Source organism: Lissotriton helveticus, chromosome 1_1 (assembly GCF_964261635.1).
Source record: "Lissotriton helveticus chromosome 1_1, aLisHel1.1, whole genome shotgun sequence".
Classification (NCBI taxonomy): domain Eukaryota; kingdom Metazoa; phylum Chordata; class Amphibia; order Caudata; family Salamandridae; genus Lissotriton; species Lissotriton helveticus.
Window position 1 is genome coordinate 806,397,918 of NC_136057.1, and position 17,585 is coordinate 806,415,502.

Here is a 17,585-nt window from a genome sequence, read left to right on the forward strand (position 1 = left end):
CCTTTTTGTCTGCAGTAGACACCTATTGGTCAACCTCCAAAATAGTCACAAGTAAAAAAAAATCAGAACTGCTCTAATGTATTTTATTCACATGTACATCATGTATAGAATACTGATGAACAATGCTCATAGCTCGTGTAATTCTCATGTTTGGCTTCCAAACAGTCGACTAATAACTTAAAGAGTCTGAGAAACGAATGAGAAAAGGTGGACCCGACCTTGAGGGCATTCAAGTGAACCAATGAACCAAGCTTCTCTCAAAACACACAGGAATTACATTTGTTAGTGTTACATGTTGTCAAGTCACCCCACTAATGGACAGAATATTGATGGAGATGGATAGGCTGAAAGCTCCTCCTAAGATAACAATGACAAGCTGTCTTGGCAACTGCTGGGGCAATTCGTTCTCAGATGTAACCAGATGCAATTAATCTTCACAGCAAACAGTACTCAATTATGCACTGCTTGCCTTCAAGAACTTATAGAAAAGGTCTTCCATGAAGTCAGAATATTGTTTTGTGTCATCTATGATATTTTTTAATAGTATAAATACATTCTGTCATTAGTGAGAGTTCTAATGCATTTAAACCTTTATGGAATGTGTATTATCATGAAAGTGATACAGGAATCCTTGGAGGTTGTGTTTGTCGACGTCATAGCATGACTACAAAGAAATACTTCACAATTTGTTAGACATGCATTGAGAATTTAAAGTTGAGCCTTACCTTCATGTGCATAAGCAGTTTTTCTGTTGTTTCCGCTTGCTTTTCACAAAAAAGACAGACTGCTCTGGCAGGATGTTCTTCCCAATCGGACCAGTCACTATAAAATGAATGAAGCGAGATCCATTATGTTAAAATAAATGATGCATTCGTTTTCTGAATTTCCTTTAAGATGACTACTCTGCCCCTCACCCCTCACAAAAAAAGGCATATGCAAATTCATTCTCTAACATAGGTTGGTTACTAGCACAACTGGTTCATCAATAATTGGCTTCACACCCACATGAAGACCTTACCATTCTGCACTATCCAAATTAATAAACCGTCCCCCTTGCCCCCTTTTTTAACTATGCCTTGAAACTATTAGCAGGACTCTAATTACTCCGGCCTTACAACCTCCTCTTTCTCTTCTTTTCCAGTGATATCAAATGCTCACACACCTGTACTGAGATGATCTCAAATGTTTGAGATCAAAACACCATTGACCTCGTAATTATATAAACTCCTGCTTTTATTGAATAAATTAAATAATAGGAGTTCAATGTTATGTTTTTTAAGAGTTGTATGTTTTTATTTTCTTCCACTCACTAGAGCACCTTCTTTTTTCACTTATTTGTCAGTACTGGATCATCAAAAAAAACCAAAAAGAATATATTGACTTAAGAACATTTTTGATACACTGCAATGAATACATTAATTGCACTATACACAACAAATATTTGGAGGTTGTTTTACCTTATACTTGTTCAGCTTCCATTAGATTATATACTATAGAGTCCCGAATTAAAACGTACAGAATCTATTATTAATTCTCTTTCCTTTCCCTGAAAATGAACTTGTACAGGACCAATAGTCCAATTGAACCATTGTTCACCAAACATATCCATACACTCCAGGTTCTCCAATTGTGGGGACCCCTTGTTTTGAAAAACACACATTAGTTTTCTGTAGCATCAGAGATGTGGATAGGAAGGTATTGTCCTTATCCTTATATTGTGCGGTGCCAACCACCCAGACATAGCCAGCCAATCATAAACGTCTTCCTCAATAGGTATCTTATGCCAGATGCCAGGTATTCCCATGAAGTTAATAGCAGGTTTTTAGTTTTTAATGGTGAAGCATGCAGTAAGCACAGTAAGACAAGAGAAAGCAGAGTTATTAAGACTGCAAACTGACCTGGGGTGGAGTTTATGTACAGGGCTAATTGCAAAACAATCTATGAACTCAATCATTTAAGTGAACAGCTAATACAAAGGTTTTTACAAACCTCATCAGAAAGAAAAAATGGAATATGTGCTGTTGTCATTACAAACATACAAGACTAGTAGAACTACATCCTATCTGGTTCAAAACACTTTAGACATCGTAGCTCTTAATCTAGCGGAACACAGTAAAACGAGTGACTAACACAAAACAGCATTGGAAAATGGTTTTACACCCTCCAAACAAGAATTAGAACATACCCAGCTTAGTTTTCAAGTGCTAGAGAATATTTGCTATTATTTTCTCACCTTAAAGAATATACTGCCTATAGGCAGTACTTTTGAAATATCAAACAATGTCCCCATACATGCAGCTTAAGAATACTATTGAAAGTTTGTTGTGATATGGCAGTGTGACCCTGGATTGCATCTTGAGAGCAAAGCCGAAAAGATAATTAGGCAAACCTTCCGAGCACCTCCACTGATATGCTGATGTATGTCTTTCAGTGAAAAACTATGCTTGTTCTTTGATGTAATATTTACTCTAGAACTCAATCTGTTACACTAGATTTGTCGTTAAACCTGCTTTTATAATTTTCTTACAACTCTACACTACTTGCCTGTCCTTCTTTGGGAAACAAATATACCCTCATTATAATGATCATGTTCTTGAGTCCCAAAGCTTCAAATGATATGTTGACAGTTGATGGCACCCACTGTGGTGGGCTCACAGTGTGTATAGTCTGCATATTGTCTCCGTGTTTTCCACTACATCAAGGCATCACATTCTTATACTCGCTATCTAACTGCCTCCTTAAATAAGATCCCAACGTACTTAAAATACCGTAACCACCTATTCTCTTAAAAGCTTTTGAAACATTTTTAACATAAGATTATGAGCTAGTTGATGAAACGGTTATATCAGAACAATAAAACTGCAGGTGTAAGGAGAAACTCAAAAGTGACCTATTTTCTATATGTTAGAATCTATCTCAAAGGAGTTTAATGCTTCTGGTGTATCGAAATGTGCTATGGAATGTCACACTATTATCCTCATAGCTCCTGGTAAGCTCCACTAATTATAATGCAAGTTATTTAGATTAACAGCTTAATGCACAATGATTATTGTAAATTTCTGAGCTGAAATGATAGGCATTTAAAATGTGCAAACTGCAATAGGCAATCATAGCTATCTGTACAGGCAATCGAAATATTAAGAAGCAAGTTTCTTTTAACTAGAAGTGAACCCAGTATTGCTGAAATGTGCACAACATAATATAGAAGCTTGACCTTAAAATGACATGCTTACAAATATTCATCTTGACTACGAAATGTTTCTGTTTAACAAATGTATTACTTTTCATAAGCAACATTATATTTGCAAATGACAAGAACTTCCTATCTTCTCATGTCTGACATAATGCTTGAATAGAAATATTGTACATTTTAAATAATAATTCATGTTCCGTTAAATTGAATGCATTACCTAACAGTGACTTTGCAGGTTGATGTTTTTCATCTTTAGTAATGTTCATTTTTCACCCTGCGTTCAATGCCTACGGGAACTAAAGCTTATGTTTTCAGAACTTATCTACCCAAGAACGTCTGTAGCTAACTTTGAGATAAAACTTTGCTAGCTGCATGTTACTCCATGGGAAAGGAAGAGGTGAACCTGTTTACAGACGAATGCTGCCATTCGATAGATCCAGAGAGGAAGAAGCCTGCTACAATGTCTGCAACATGTTTTCATGTCTTTTATATTAGTGTGTGTTCCTAGATAGGTTCAATGTTTTTCCCAGACCCATTCCTTTGTCCCTTGCTTGCAGTTGCTGCTAATGCTGCTCATGTTCATACTTCATACTTTATTTTGATGCTTTATTTTTAGATTGCTACTGCATGTTAATTTGCTCATGTTACTGAGACTCCGCTGAGTTTCATGAACTACACTTTATGGGAAGTTCTGCTGCTTTAATTAACTTTGAGATTCATGCGCTTTAAATCTCACTCTTTCGTGTTTGTGTGGACATCGCATTGGGATTTGTTAAAAGAAATTCAATAAAATAACAATTGTTACAGGATTGGAGTAAAAAAATCTGAAGTTTACGGAACAGAATATTGAATTGAAATTGTTTACTTTGCAATTTTGCCAGAATAATGAAATGCTATAATGAACTTAAAAGTTTTGTGAAGGGTGTTGTTACAATTCCGGTACGAGAGGGGAAAGAGGCACCTCCTGAGGGTACGCCTGCACATTATATGACTTTTGCATTGGGATAACATACATGTTTATGGTTTCGTCAATGGGTGCATGATCACTGAAAAGGAAGGGGCATCATGAGTTCCAAAATATGGTAGCTTTGAGACTATAACTGAGAGATTGAAGAAAAATTGCACAAAGTGAAATTGCCCACTAGACCTACAAAATATGAAACTTAGAATATGTGGGAAAAAGTTACCCAAGAGAACGAAAGGGAAAAATAGCACAGAAGAACAAAGAGACCAATGTGCAATTATGCAGCTGCTTAATGAGATGAAGAACAGCAGAGATGGAGGAATGCCAAAGTTGAAGGCATTAGATAGTATCTACCTATATCTGCAGAAATGCCAGAGAAAGTGACGAAAAAGACCTAGGGAAAAGATAAAGTAGAAAAAGAAAAAGGAAATGATCAGATGGTAATTCAGGGGAGATATTTTGGAAGAAGTATTGGCTGCACAACCCCGCCTTATGCAACATCAACTAATACTGAGAGTGGTGCCACAACGAGCAATACAATAGCCACTGCCGCTGTAGAACCTATAGCGGTACAAATTGAGGGATCCCTTTAAATACTACAGAAGCTGCCCATAACAGACTGTTCCTCCACCTGTGGTAAATACCCCTGCTATGCATGCTTCGGTACAAGTGCTGCAACCAGTAATTGTACAGACAGTGCCTAAACCAGTTGTAAATGACCCAGTAAACGTTAATTTGCCTTCAGATCGCTCAAGGAGCTGTGGAAGGATTACCTACAACAGGATTTATTTGGACTTCTCATAATTCACAGATTGTTGTATGGAAACCACCTCAGACAGTTCAAGCATTTAGAGATGGCAATATCATTAACCCCCACAGAAACAAATCAGTTTGAAGATGGAATTTTTCCACAGCGGTTTGAAGAAGCTGCACTGATTCCAAAAACAGAGAGCACAGTGCAACAAACTAGCCCAGAACCTGAAAAGGAGAGACCAGTGAATATTTCTAAATTAAATGTTGAACTGGAAGAAATAATTAGGGGATGTTTAGAATTAGAACATTTAAAACCATATCAGGAGAAATAATTGATTTACCTATGTAAAGAAATTACAAGACAAGCACCAATTACACATGATAAATTAACTGAATTGGCTCAGAAATATGAGGTAGACCTTTTTAAAAGTTTTCCTTTACAGAAATGTTACAGGGTTCAATTAGATGCTCAGACAATTGAAACAATGTGTTCTTCAGGATTGTGGTTGCACATTACAGAATTAATAGAATTAATTTGTAAATGTAATGAAACAGAAAACATTTAAATCAAATGGGCAAGGACACATGAAAAGAAAAAGAAACAACCTGAGTTAGCATGTGAAAAGAATGAACAAAATACGGAAGGAGCATCAGCTTATCCACTGAGAGAAATAGCGGGAGGAGAATATTCACATACACCCTGGAGAAGAGAAGTTCTTGCAGCTTTTACACACAACTTTTCAAAATTGCGAGAGAAACCTGTGCAGTGGTACACACAAGTTGATCGATTTGTGAACATTTCAAAGGTATTGTGGTACCGAGTAATTTGTGTGAGACTGCTGTACAATGGCGATGTGAAAAGCCAGCAAGAATGGCACACACTAATGCACCATCTCCTGAAGCTATAAAGAACTATAAAACAGTGATTACTTTCCTGAAAGGCAGTGTCTCCAAAACACAAGAAGCAAAATAATCAGTTCACAAGGTCTGTGAGTGGGTGTGACAGGTGTTCCAGCAACACTGTGGAAGAGAATACTCTTATGAGAAAAACATGGGGATTTTTGCATCACAGTTTGTTTTAGGATTGAGACCAGAGATCAGTTTGCATAGAAACCAAAGTAAAATGTGCTGGCATATTAAATCACTTGATGAGATCCTGAGGTATGCGAAATATTAGTGATGAACAAGAAATAAAACAGAAAAAGATTAATGAGAAATTCATGTTGGCTTAGACAAAAATTGTTCAGGAAGGTTTTCAGAATCCTTATTTTGCAGGAAATCAAGGTGGTATGCAAGGTGTTGTTGGTCTACAAAAAGGTTTTTAGGGAAATCCAGGAGGTTTATGTGTTCTATAAGGGAGAGGTAGAGTTATTCCAATTGATCCAGGTTCAGGAATGGAGGTTGCAGCATTGAAGAAAATGACTAACTGTCACATCTGCCATAGGGTCGGGCATTGGAATAGGTAGTGTAGATTCAATTCTGATAATGCAAATGGAAATGGAAAAGGAAAAATGCAGAAGGGGGTGCAGATCCAAAACAAACAGTAAAACAGATGCAGGTGCCAATGCAAAAACAAGTTCCGATGATGCAGGTCCCACAAGCTCCACTGATCCAACAGAATATGGGAAACCCAAGATTTAATTTGAACCAGATGCCAAAAGCAAACACAAATCCTTTTCTAAAAGTGAATCAAAATACAATCCAGTGATTCCCTAACTTAAATCAGAATGCCTTTCAACAAATTCCTTTTTTTAATAATCATGGCTCAGGTTCTGACAAGTTCCAATGAAGGTGTTTGAGGGGGAGGAAGATTGCGTGCTTGGCGCAGTATAGGTGGTAGACTAGAGTGGTCCATTCATAGAAGGTGAAGTGAATGGCTACCCCATATCATTTCTCAATATACTGGTGCTACCAGATACACTGTTAAAACGGTGGAAGTCCCAGACCTACCCCTCTCAGGGAAGAAGATCCATGTTGTAGGAATCTAGAATAAACTGAATACTAATCTAGTTTCAGAGAAGGTTCTGGTAAAAATAGAATCATTTGAGGAAAGTCAAAAGTTTGTTGTTTGTGACACAAACCCTGTAATTCTGTTGGGAAGGGATTTATTGTGGAAGTCAAATTGCACAATCTATTTCACACCAGATGGTGTGGAGTTTCAAACTCATGATGAAGATGTGGAGTTTAAAATGGCTCAACCAAAGACAGCTGTTGGACTGTTTCCATAAATGACAACTGAAGAATTACCCACTGACTTGAGGGAAACAATGTATCCAGAAGCACAAGATCTCACAGGTAAAGACATTGGACTGATTAAAAGTGTAGAATCAGTATGAGTTACTATAAAGGGAAATGCATTGTATCCAAGACCACCACCATTCCATCTGACCCTAGAAACAATTGGAGGAATTACTCCTGTAATAGAAGACATGATATTTTGAGGGAATTGATTGGGAGTCCATTTAACTCTTAAATCACACATTTGCATAAACTAAAGAATAGCCAAAGATCTTAGAAGGATTAACAAAATGGTTGTCCCACGTTGTCCTGTGGTACCGAATCCAGCCACTATATTATTCCAAATTCCATGTACAGCAGAATGATTTCCTGTCATTGATCTTTGTCAGGCTTTCTTCTCAGAACCATTGCATGAAGATAGCTAGCTCCTAATTTCATTTATTTTCCAGCAGAGAGTTGTGGCATGGTGCTTTGTCCCAAAAGGGTATACATAGAGTCCATCAATCTTTAACCAGATCTTGAAAAATAATCTGGAGTTACAAATGCCATACAGTTCATTACGTGTACAATATATGAATGATCTGTTGGTGGCTTCAGAGACTCTGGAAGCTTATAAACAAGATTTAATTGCCTAGTTGAACCTCTTAGCTGAAAATGGACATAAAGTGTCACCGGGTAAACTTTAGCTTTGTCAAAAAGAAGTTCAATATCTGGGACACATATTGAGCTCCTCACCCACGCACACAAGGCATTCCCCAACACCGGACCAATGCAACTCAACAGACGACTCAGCTTCTACACCCCCACCTATCCAGCTCCGCTCCGCCGACCTCCCCCTCAGCCTCGCCATAGTCTCCCGCTTCCGAAGAGCGACCTCCGGCAGCAGATCATTCTCCCACCTCACCGCCATGACCTGGAACACACCCCCCCCATCCACCTACGGCAGACCCAAGACCTGCTGACCCTCAGAAAACTCCGCAAGACCTGGCTTTTCGAGCAGTAGCAGCATTCCCCGCCCCAGTGCCTTGACACCCTCACGGGTGAGTAGTGCACTTTACAAATGATATGCTTGATTGATTGAGAAGGAAACTAGGAAGTTGGCACCAGAGTGTTGGAGCAATTTATTAGATGAATCCACCTCAAACTCAGAAAGAAGTCAGGATATTGACTGGAAATTGTTAACTATTGTCGACAGTGGATAGCAAACTTTTCCCTAGTGGCAAAGCCTTTACTGAGGCTGACACATAAGGGTGCGTCTGATCCGATTCCTTAGGACAATGATTGTTTGAAAGCCTTCCTAGAGCTGAAAGAAAAACGCTGTTGTGCCCCAGTACTAGGAATGCCATATTACAGGAAATAATTTACTTTAATTTATAACTCTCGGTGCTAACACAGACACAAAGTGATGCACAGAAAACAAGTGTCTTACTTTTCAACTACCCTTGACCTAGTTGCCGCAGGAATGCCAGGACTGCCCAGCTGCCTTAAAGCGGTTGCAGCGGTGAGCCCTAGTCTGGGAAAGAGTGAGAGCATAGCGATGGGATATCCCTTAACTGTAATGGTTCCTCACTCTGTGGAGCTTCAATTGACAGAAACAAAAACCCAATACATTACCCATACTAGACTCAGGAAGTACGAGCAGAGAATTCTGTCATCTGATAATATAATTTTGAAACTCTGTCAAACTGCAAACCCACCAACTTTATTGCCCATAAATGATACTGTTTGTGATGAAATTGAACATGATTGTCCAGGTGTCAAAGATCTATGCACAAAGCCTAGACTTGAGATTAAGGATAAAAACCTTATTGAGCCCGATCATGTGATTTTTGTAGCTGGCTCATGTCTGAGAAATAATGAAGGTACCCTGAGAGCAGCTTACCCTGTGTGTAAAATACATTATGTTGTTGAAGCTTCATGGCTTCAAGGGGTTACCTCAGCAAAAGTTGCAAGGTGTTGTTGGTCTACAAAAAGGTTTTTAGGGAAATCCAGGAGGTTTATGTGTTCTATAAGGGAGAGGTAGAGTTATTACCAGATTGCCATTACCAGAGCAAGCAGTTTAACTGCTCAAATGAGAGTAACTATATTTACAGATTTTCAGCAGTACAGCATTGCTGTTGTCCACAGTTTTAGGCAATTATTGTCACAAAGAGGTTTCATGACCACTTCAGGTACCCTTATTAGAAATAGGGTGCAAGTGAGAAATTCGTTGGAATCTATGCAATTACCTGCAGAAATTGCTGTTGTTTTATGTGCAGCCCATCAAAATGGAAATGGCCACATTCCCATGGGGAAATAGGTGTGCAGATTCAGCAGCACAATATTGTGCGTGCTGGCCTGCACATGTAATGGAAATTTCACATATGAATCTGAGACACTTCATTCTCTATGTTGATGAAAGAAACAGACAGTTAAGAAGAAGTAAAAAGTGTACAAGAAAATATTTCAGAAGCAGAACAACAAAGTTGGATCATAGCAGGTTGTGAGAAAAATGCAAATGACATATGGATGTCAGGTGATGGGAGACCAGTGTTACCTGGTAGTTTGCTAAGCCCAAGAGCACAATACTTTCATAGATAAACACATTTAGGGAGGGATCCCATGGCAAGACTCTTTAGGCAAAACTGATTAAATATAGGTACAAAAGGAGGAGAGGCGGGCTATTACTACTTGAAAAATAAGTAGAAGGTCCAGCTACAGCTAATGCCCACAAGTACAGGTTAAATCAAACATGCTGCGCCGTTCCTGGAGGGAAGGGGGGGGGAGATATAAATAGATATGAGACATGGGATGCAGAGGATGTTGTTAGGGTAAAAAAGAATTACCCTTGGGCATCCATTTTGTTGGATTTAGTGCCCTCACACATCTTTGCAGGTGTCATGCTTCATCATTTGGGCCTGCTCCTCGTTGGGTCGGCGGTGCAATACCCAACGGGTAACACCTCAAAGAGGGGCTCTTTAGCGGAGATCTTTTTCCAACTGCCGTGTAGATGAAGTGCGGGTGTGGGGCCAGGAAGAATTGTAGACGTGTTGAGGTGATTAAAATAAAGCTAGGGGTACCAAGGAATGATTTATTCTGGCGGTCCACTGCTTTAAATAAAATAGATTCTAGAGGGTAAACTCTGGAATATTATGCTTCCAGAAACCTTCCAGAGTGTGCTATTGTTCGGTCAACATGTTTCTCGCTATTGTCCATTAACAGGCGATTCTTCGGGACCAAAGGAACTGTTTAGCAGGTATCTGTAGAGTTCACTGTCTACAGAAAATCATTGTCCCTAATGTATGATGTGTATACACTAGTGTGATTAAAAATATATATATACAACTGGAAGAAAAAGGTGGGGGGGTTAGCCGTATCCCTATATTACCCTTCTTCCTTGGAAATGCCTGTGTTAAGCTGCAATTACCTTTTAGGGGAAAAGAAGATGCAAATCACAACAGGTATTTCGACAGCGCATCAAGTGACTACATATCAGGGGTGAGTTGCATGCCAGTATCGTGTGTCACTAGTGATATTTAGTCACTTAATGCGTTGTCGAAATACCTGTTGTGATTTGCATCTTCTTTTCCCCTAACAGGTAATTGCAGCTTAACACAGGCATTTCCAAGGAAAAAGGGTAATATAGGGATACGGCTAACCTCCCCCTTTTTCTTCCAGTTGTATATATATATTTTTAATCACACCAGTGTATACACATAATACATTAGGGACAATGATTTTCTGTAGACTGTGAACTCCAAAGATACCTGCTAAATAGTTCCTTTGGTCCTGAAGAATCGCCTGTTAATGGACAATAGCGAGAAACATGTTGATCGAACAATAGCACACTCTGGAAGGTTTCTGGAAGCATAATATTCCAGAGTTTACCCTCTAGAATCTATTTTAATTAAAGCAGTGGACCGCCAGAATAAATCATTCCTTGGTACCCCTAGCTTTATTTTAATCACCTCGACACGTCTACAATTCTTCCTGGCCCCACACCCGCACTTCATCTACACGGCAGTTGGAAAAAGATCTCCGCTAAAGAGCCCCTCTTTGAGGTGTTGCCTGTTGGGTATTGCACCGCCGACCCAATGAGGAGCAGGCCCAAATGATGAAGCATGACACCTGCAAAGGTGTGTGAGGGCACTAAATCCAACAAAATGGATGCCCAACATCCTCCGCATCCCATGACTCATATCTATTTATATCTCTGCTTGCAGAAGAAGTGTGTAATCTGTGTGTGACATGTCAACAATGGGCGCAGGGAAAAGAACACGTTACTCCGAGTCACATAGTAAGATCAGGTGGTCCGTTCAACATAATGCAGATGTTCTTCATCAAAATGCATGTTTGCAACAGGCTAAGATATGTCCTGGTCATAGTATGTGTGAAGAAATTACAATCTCACAGTAGCAAAACTGTTATTACGAGAATTAATCTTTAGGTACAAATGCCAATTCAGCTGGAATCAGATGGCGGACTCACGTTAACAATGAGGTCCTAAAGATGCACAACACACAGTGTTACAGATTGAACAAAGACTACATTGCAGCTATAGGTCTGAGGTTCAGGCATGGTCGAACAGATGAAGGGGATTATCAAGTCTTGAAAAGCAAAAAGTTGTGGTTCAACTTCATTGTAATGTCCAGATGCTTTACCTTTTGGAGCTGAGGAGTATTCAAAGTATCTCTGATAGGAAGTCTGGTCTATCTCCCCATGGTATTCTGATGGGCCGTGCAATGACGCTGCCTGCTGTACCTGTAAATTAACTTTTGAATATGGCAGATGATATGATACTCAATTTCTGCAAAGTATGGGCTCATGTGGTCCGTTCTGGTACTTACTATGTTGCAGCTGCCACAAAAGATTCACATCAATAAGTGTCACAACCTCAATCGTGTTGATTGGTACATGACCAAGAAGCACGTTCAGAAGACTTGTCTGGAACCAATATGAAAAGGCCCCTTCCAGGTCATCTTAGTGACTAATACTGCTGTAAAGTCTGGCAGAATTTTAAATTGGTTGCACGCCTCACACACCAAGAAAGTGAGAAATCCAGAGGAAGTAATTGTCTTCTTTGATCTTGAACAAAGAGCACTGGTGACTGCACCACCACTAACTGAGAGATCTCAAAAAGCAGTGTTACTGAGATCGCAACAGCAGCAACAAGAAGAAAGGGGTGAAGATTTTCAGACTGTAACACCGAACCAAGTGCCTGTTATTTCACAAAGTGGCACTGAAGTCTAACGAAATAGAAGCAGATTAGGAGACATGACCAAAACAGCATCAGTACAGTCAGAAGATCCAGGTGAAGCACCAAGTACTAAACAGAGAAGAGTCACCCAAGAAGTTGAATGGCCACAAGCTGTGAGCATGAAAGACTGAAAAAGAGCATTTTGGATTCCAGAGACAAGTGGTGAATGTGATACGGAAAGAAATCAACAAAAGCTGAGAAGATCGAAAAGAGCAAGAGGGTCTTGTTGGAGGTATACCGCACCTGAGTGGTCCTACTACGTGGACAAGTTACTGAATGTCACAATATATTAATATTGCGATGTGAAATCTGAACTATCTGAACATACGTGACATCACCATAGTGAGCACTGCTGGATAAAAGATACTTGACAAAATGAACTGTGCAAATACAAAGAGACATTGAGAAAAAGAGCTTAACAGAGAGTCAAAAATACATTTTTAAAAACTGACACTTATTCACATTTTTTAAAGCAGAGTACTTTGGCCCGAGACTGCTGTACAAGAGTATGGATAAAAATTGGAAAAACACAGAGCAGAGTTAAGGATTGTCTATGTGAAGATTGCTTTGCTGAAAGTTACCCATCTTAACAAATCTACTAATAAAATTCTGCATTGAACTTTGAATGTGGCTGTATCTAATCTACTTTTGGAGAAACGTGTTGCCTTATAAATAAGTGTAACTATATTATGTGCTCAATTTTCGTAATAACAGTAATAATGATTACAAAAGTACTAGTAGGATTTTATTTGGCACCTGAGAAAGGCTTTAGAAATGCATAACAAAACCACATACATACCTGAACGATAAAGATCATTTGTGGCAAACAATAGACAGGATTATTCAAATAATGTTTATTTTCGATTAGTACAGTAATGTACACACACCATGGGAGCAAAAGACTGTTATGTATGTTCTCATTTACTAACATCAGCAACAGAAGAACTAACATATCACATTCCATTATCCTATGGAATTACATGTAGTACACTGCTTTCACTTGTATACAGATGCAAACATTTTGAATATTTCTACTGCAACTATAACTAAATACTTTCTAGAGTGCCTTTGGTGCTTAGCATGAATTTTCACCTGCAAGCAAAAGGAATGGACACAGCGTTGTACTATTTTATGCCACACAGACCTATAAATAGTGATAGGGCTCATCATAACTATTTAACCTGCTTAGTGCGACCCATAGAGAAGATTTCCGTATGACTTTAAAAGAAAGAAATACTAACATAGTAAAGATAAACATAGTGATGTTTTGAAAAATAAATTGAAGAAAGATCGTCTAGTATTAAACATTGTACTCACAGAGAAAGTCAGTCTGCAAAATGCTTAAATTAACCCATTGCTGCTCTTACATAACGGACGAGAGTAAGAAAATAGAAGAATTTGCAAAAAACATTTCAGACCTAAAACCTGGATTAGAAGAATTGGAAACACCTAAAATTTAAAAAAAATTCGGGACAGGGATTCATAATATTGGAAACTGAATTACAACAACAGCAGAAGGTATTTTGAAAGTTATACTTAGGCCAATACTAATCATAGGGTTTTGTTTGATATGCCTATTTGCTTTATTTAAAGGCTGTAGACTTTATCTCCACAAGAGGAAGAGCAGAGAAAGAAATAAGAGATATGAACAAGAAATATATTTAAATAACCTCATGAATGACTGCTACCGTAAGTCATTACAATTTCAAAGTTTAAACTAGAAACAGCAGGATTCAAATGATGATGAAAGTGTCCTTTGAACAGAACTCACATGTGAAAATCACGATCGTGTGATGGTTAAGATAACCATGAGATGGAGGACTGATAAAGTCCACTAATTATAAGATTAACAGCTAAATGTGAAATGAATAATGTACAATTCTGAGTTCAAAATGACACACATTTAAAATGTGCAAACGAAAATAATCAATAATAGCTATTTGTATAGGTCATAGAATGTTAAAAGGCAAGTTTTCTATAACTAGAAGTGAACCTTATACTGCTGAAATATGCACAACATAATATAGAAGGTTGACCTTAAAATGACATACCTAGAAATATTCATCTTGCCCACAAAATGTTCACGTTTAACAAATGTACTACTTTTCAAAAGCAACATTATATTTGCAAATCGCGTTTAAAAAACTACTGAAAACATGGCTTTTCTGACTCCATCTTCATTAGTGATTGGAGCTTCTCTGTTTTCTATTTGGTATTGGGTGATTGCAGCTAACAATATGACACCCCAGGGTATACTGTACTCTACAAGTTCCAAAAACATAACAAGAACTTCCTATTTTCTCATGTCTCACATAATGCTTGAACAGAATAATTGTACATTTTAAACAATAATTCATTTTTGTGTTAAATGGAATGGATTACCTAACAGTGACCTATAAAGTTGATGTTTTTCATCTTTAGTATAGTTCATTGTTTATATAGTGAAACATTTAATATTTAGAAGGCCTTCCTGCATTCAATGGCAATGAGAACTGAGGCTTATGTTTCCAGAACTTAACTATGCAAGAGGCCTGTAGCTAACTTTGTGATAAAATTTTCCAAGCTGCGTGTTATTTCATGGGAAAGGAAGAGCTGAACCTTACAGACTAATCCTGCCATTCGATTGGTCCAGAGAGGAAGAAGCCTGCTACAATGTCTGCAACATGTTTTCATGTCTTTTATATTAGTGTGTGTTCCTAGCTAGTTTCAATGCTTTTTCCAGACCCATGCATTTGTATATAGCTGACAGTTGTGGCTACTGATGCTCCCTTTCATCCTTATTTTATGTGGATGCTTAATTTTGTTTCAGATTACTACTGCATGTTCATTTGTTCACAATATAGAGACTCAGCTGAGTTTCATGAAACTACTCGATTGAGCTTTATGCTCTTTGAATCTCACTCTGTTCATTTGAACTCTTCCGAAGTTCTACTACCTATAAAATTCCGGTGTTGATCTTTAGAATAGGGTTTAAATCTTTGATGGAACTTGCTTAATGCATTATTTTAAAATCTCAGTCCGCAATATCCGTTTTCTGGTAGCAGAGATATGTTGCACCTTGATCAAAGAGCTATAAATAACTACCCAAGTTAGAATAAAATACATGCATCCTGAAATCCAATGCCTGGATTCTGAAGAGCTGACAAGGTGCAATATTTGAAGGCGGTTGATGTTTTTGAGGTGTGAGTATTAATAGGGTGATGCAAAGTCTAATGTAATTGTGTTTACTGTTGTATTATTGAATTGAGAGTGAATGGTTTGATGGATGGAGATTTTTACAGTTTCTATGTAAAGAGAGTGAAGAGTTTCAGACTAGGCGTAGTCTAAGATCTCGCAATAGATATTGAATTAAGTATAGACACTTGATAGATATTAAGACAAGTGTAGAATACACTTGAGTAAGCCATCGTTAACTAGTATTTCTTGTTTGCAGAGGTTTTGTGGTGCAGAATTTAATAAGAAACAATTGATGACTGATTTTATCATGAAAACAGGAGAAAAGACAGTTACATTTTGGGGACTATAGATGTAGTCTCACTTTATATCTGAATTGGCCATGACCTAGGGATCTGAGCCTGCAAGCACTTTTTCAGAGACAAGGCAATTTCCATGTAACATCATTCTATGATGCTAACTGAAATGCTGCGCTTTAGTCTGGAGAACACTTTTTTCTTCAACTAGTCGGTCTAGCAATGGGCAGCTGCTTTGCACCAAGTTATGCAGGAATCTTCATGAGTTGGAGGGAGGAGCAACACGTGTGGACAGAGACCAATGAGGAATGGACTAGGCACATAACTTATTGACCACAATTTATAGATGTCCTTTTTGTTATCTGGGATGGTCCACAACAAAAATTACAAGAATTTCGGGTGCATTTCTCTGACAACAAGCTTAATCTTAAGCTAACCCATAAGATACTTAAGACAGAGATGCACTTTTTCTTAGATGTTTGCATAAAGGTTGTGGGTGGAGATATATAGACTAGCCTATTTCGTAAAAGTACAGCCGGAAACAGTACCCTACATGCATGTAGCCATCACCATAAAAATCTTAAATGGAGTATTCCATTTGGCGAGGTTTTGAGAGAAAAACACAATTGCAGTACACCACAGACTGTTAAAGAAGAGGAAAGGAGAATAATCAGCAGATTTAAGATTGGAGGCTACCCCCCAAAGGTACTTAGAACTGTTCGTGAGAAAGCATGCAAGATATCCAGGGACAATCTCATTACAAAGTAAAGTAAAAAGAGGGAATCTAATCAGGTCAGACTAATTACCAATTACAACAGTGAATCATCTACTATCAAACGATTGCTTACTTAACATTGGCATTTGATCAAATCAGATCCTGAGATAGGGATTTAGGCAACACCACACCCTCCTGCAACTTACTGAAAGTGTAGATCAGGTAAGGACATGCTGGTACATAGCAACAAGCTGGTTAAATTGGGTCTCCCAACTCAGAGGCGCTGATAATATTGCTCTAAAAACTCGCCATTGAAACCCCCTGTTAGACATACGAGGGATAGCCTTGATATATACTTTGAATCACACAAACCACTGTGAATGACACCTCAAAATGTGGGTAGGCTCACCATCTGCCCATACCAGGGTAATACCTTTATGCTAACTATTCTCTTCCAAAGGGTCCCAGCAGCGCCAGGTCGCAGCTGTACACTAGTAGATGCTTACTGATAATGTATCAACTGTATTATTATTTACCTTTAATGTTTAGGATTATTTCTCTTTTTGAATTATATTCAGATATATTCAGGCGTTTAACCTTTTAAGGACCCTAATAGCCCCTCATTCATTTTCGCAAGAGCCTGTCAAAGGTTATGCAATGTAATATATATATAGGAAGTCATGATGATAACGTTATCTTATCCATTATCGTCATGCTCTTCATCATCATTGTATCATATTTAATTTCCTTTTGGTAGCATTGTGTTTTTTTTGTGCATGTTATGTGTATTCATTTGTGTAAAACAACCAATAAAAAACTTTTGAACACGAAAAAGGAAGGATGGTTGAAGGAACAACATGGGTTTTACAAATGAGGGAAATGCAAGGCATGTAAAGGGAGTACAAACAGGAAGACATACAAGTTATCAACAGGGAAATCTGTTAACATAAGAAAATGTATTATCTGTAATAGAGATTACTGTGTATATGTCTTGAAATGCTAATGTGCTCGCCAAT

At 38.2% G+C, this 17,585-nt stretch overlaps 1 protein-coding gene across 2 annotated transcripts in view; it reads right to left on the minus strand.

The window, feature by feature from the left end:
* ZNF277 (zinc finger protein 277) overlaps positions 1-17,585 on the minus strand; it is a 716,997-nt gene that overhangs the window by 162,671 nt on the left and 536,741 nt on the right. For both annotated transcript variants that reach the window (XM_078674468.1, XM_078674475.1), the window contains exon 9: positions 726-822. In XM_078674468.1, coding sequence (XP_078530594.1) covers positions 726-822 — 97 coding nt within the window. The remainder of the gene's footprint in view (positions 1-725; positions 823-17,585) is intronic.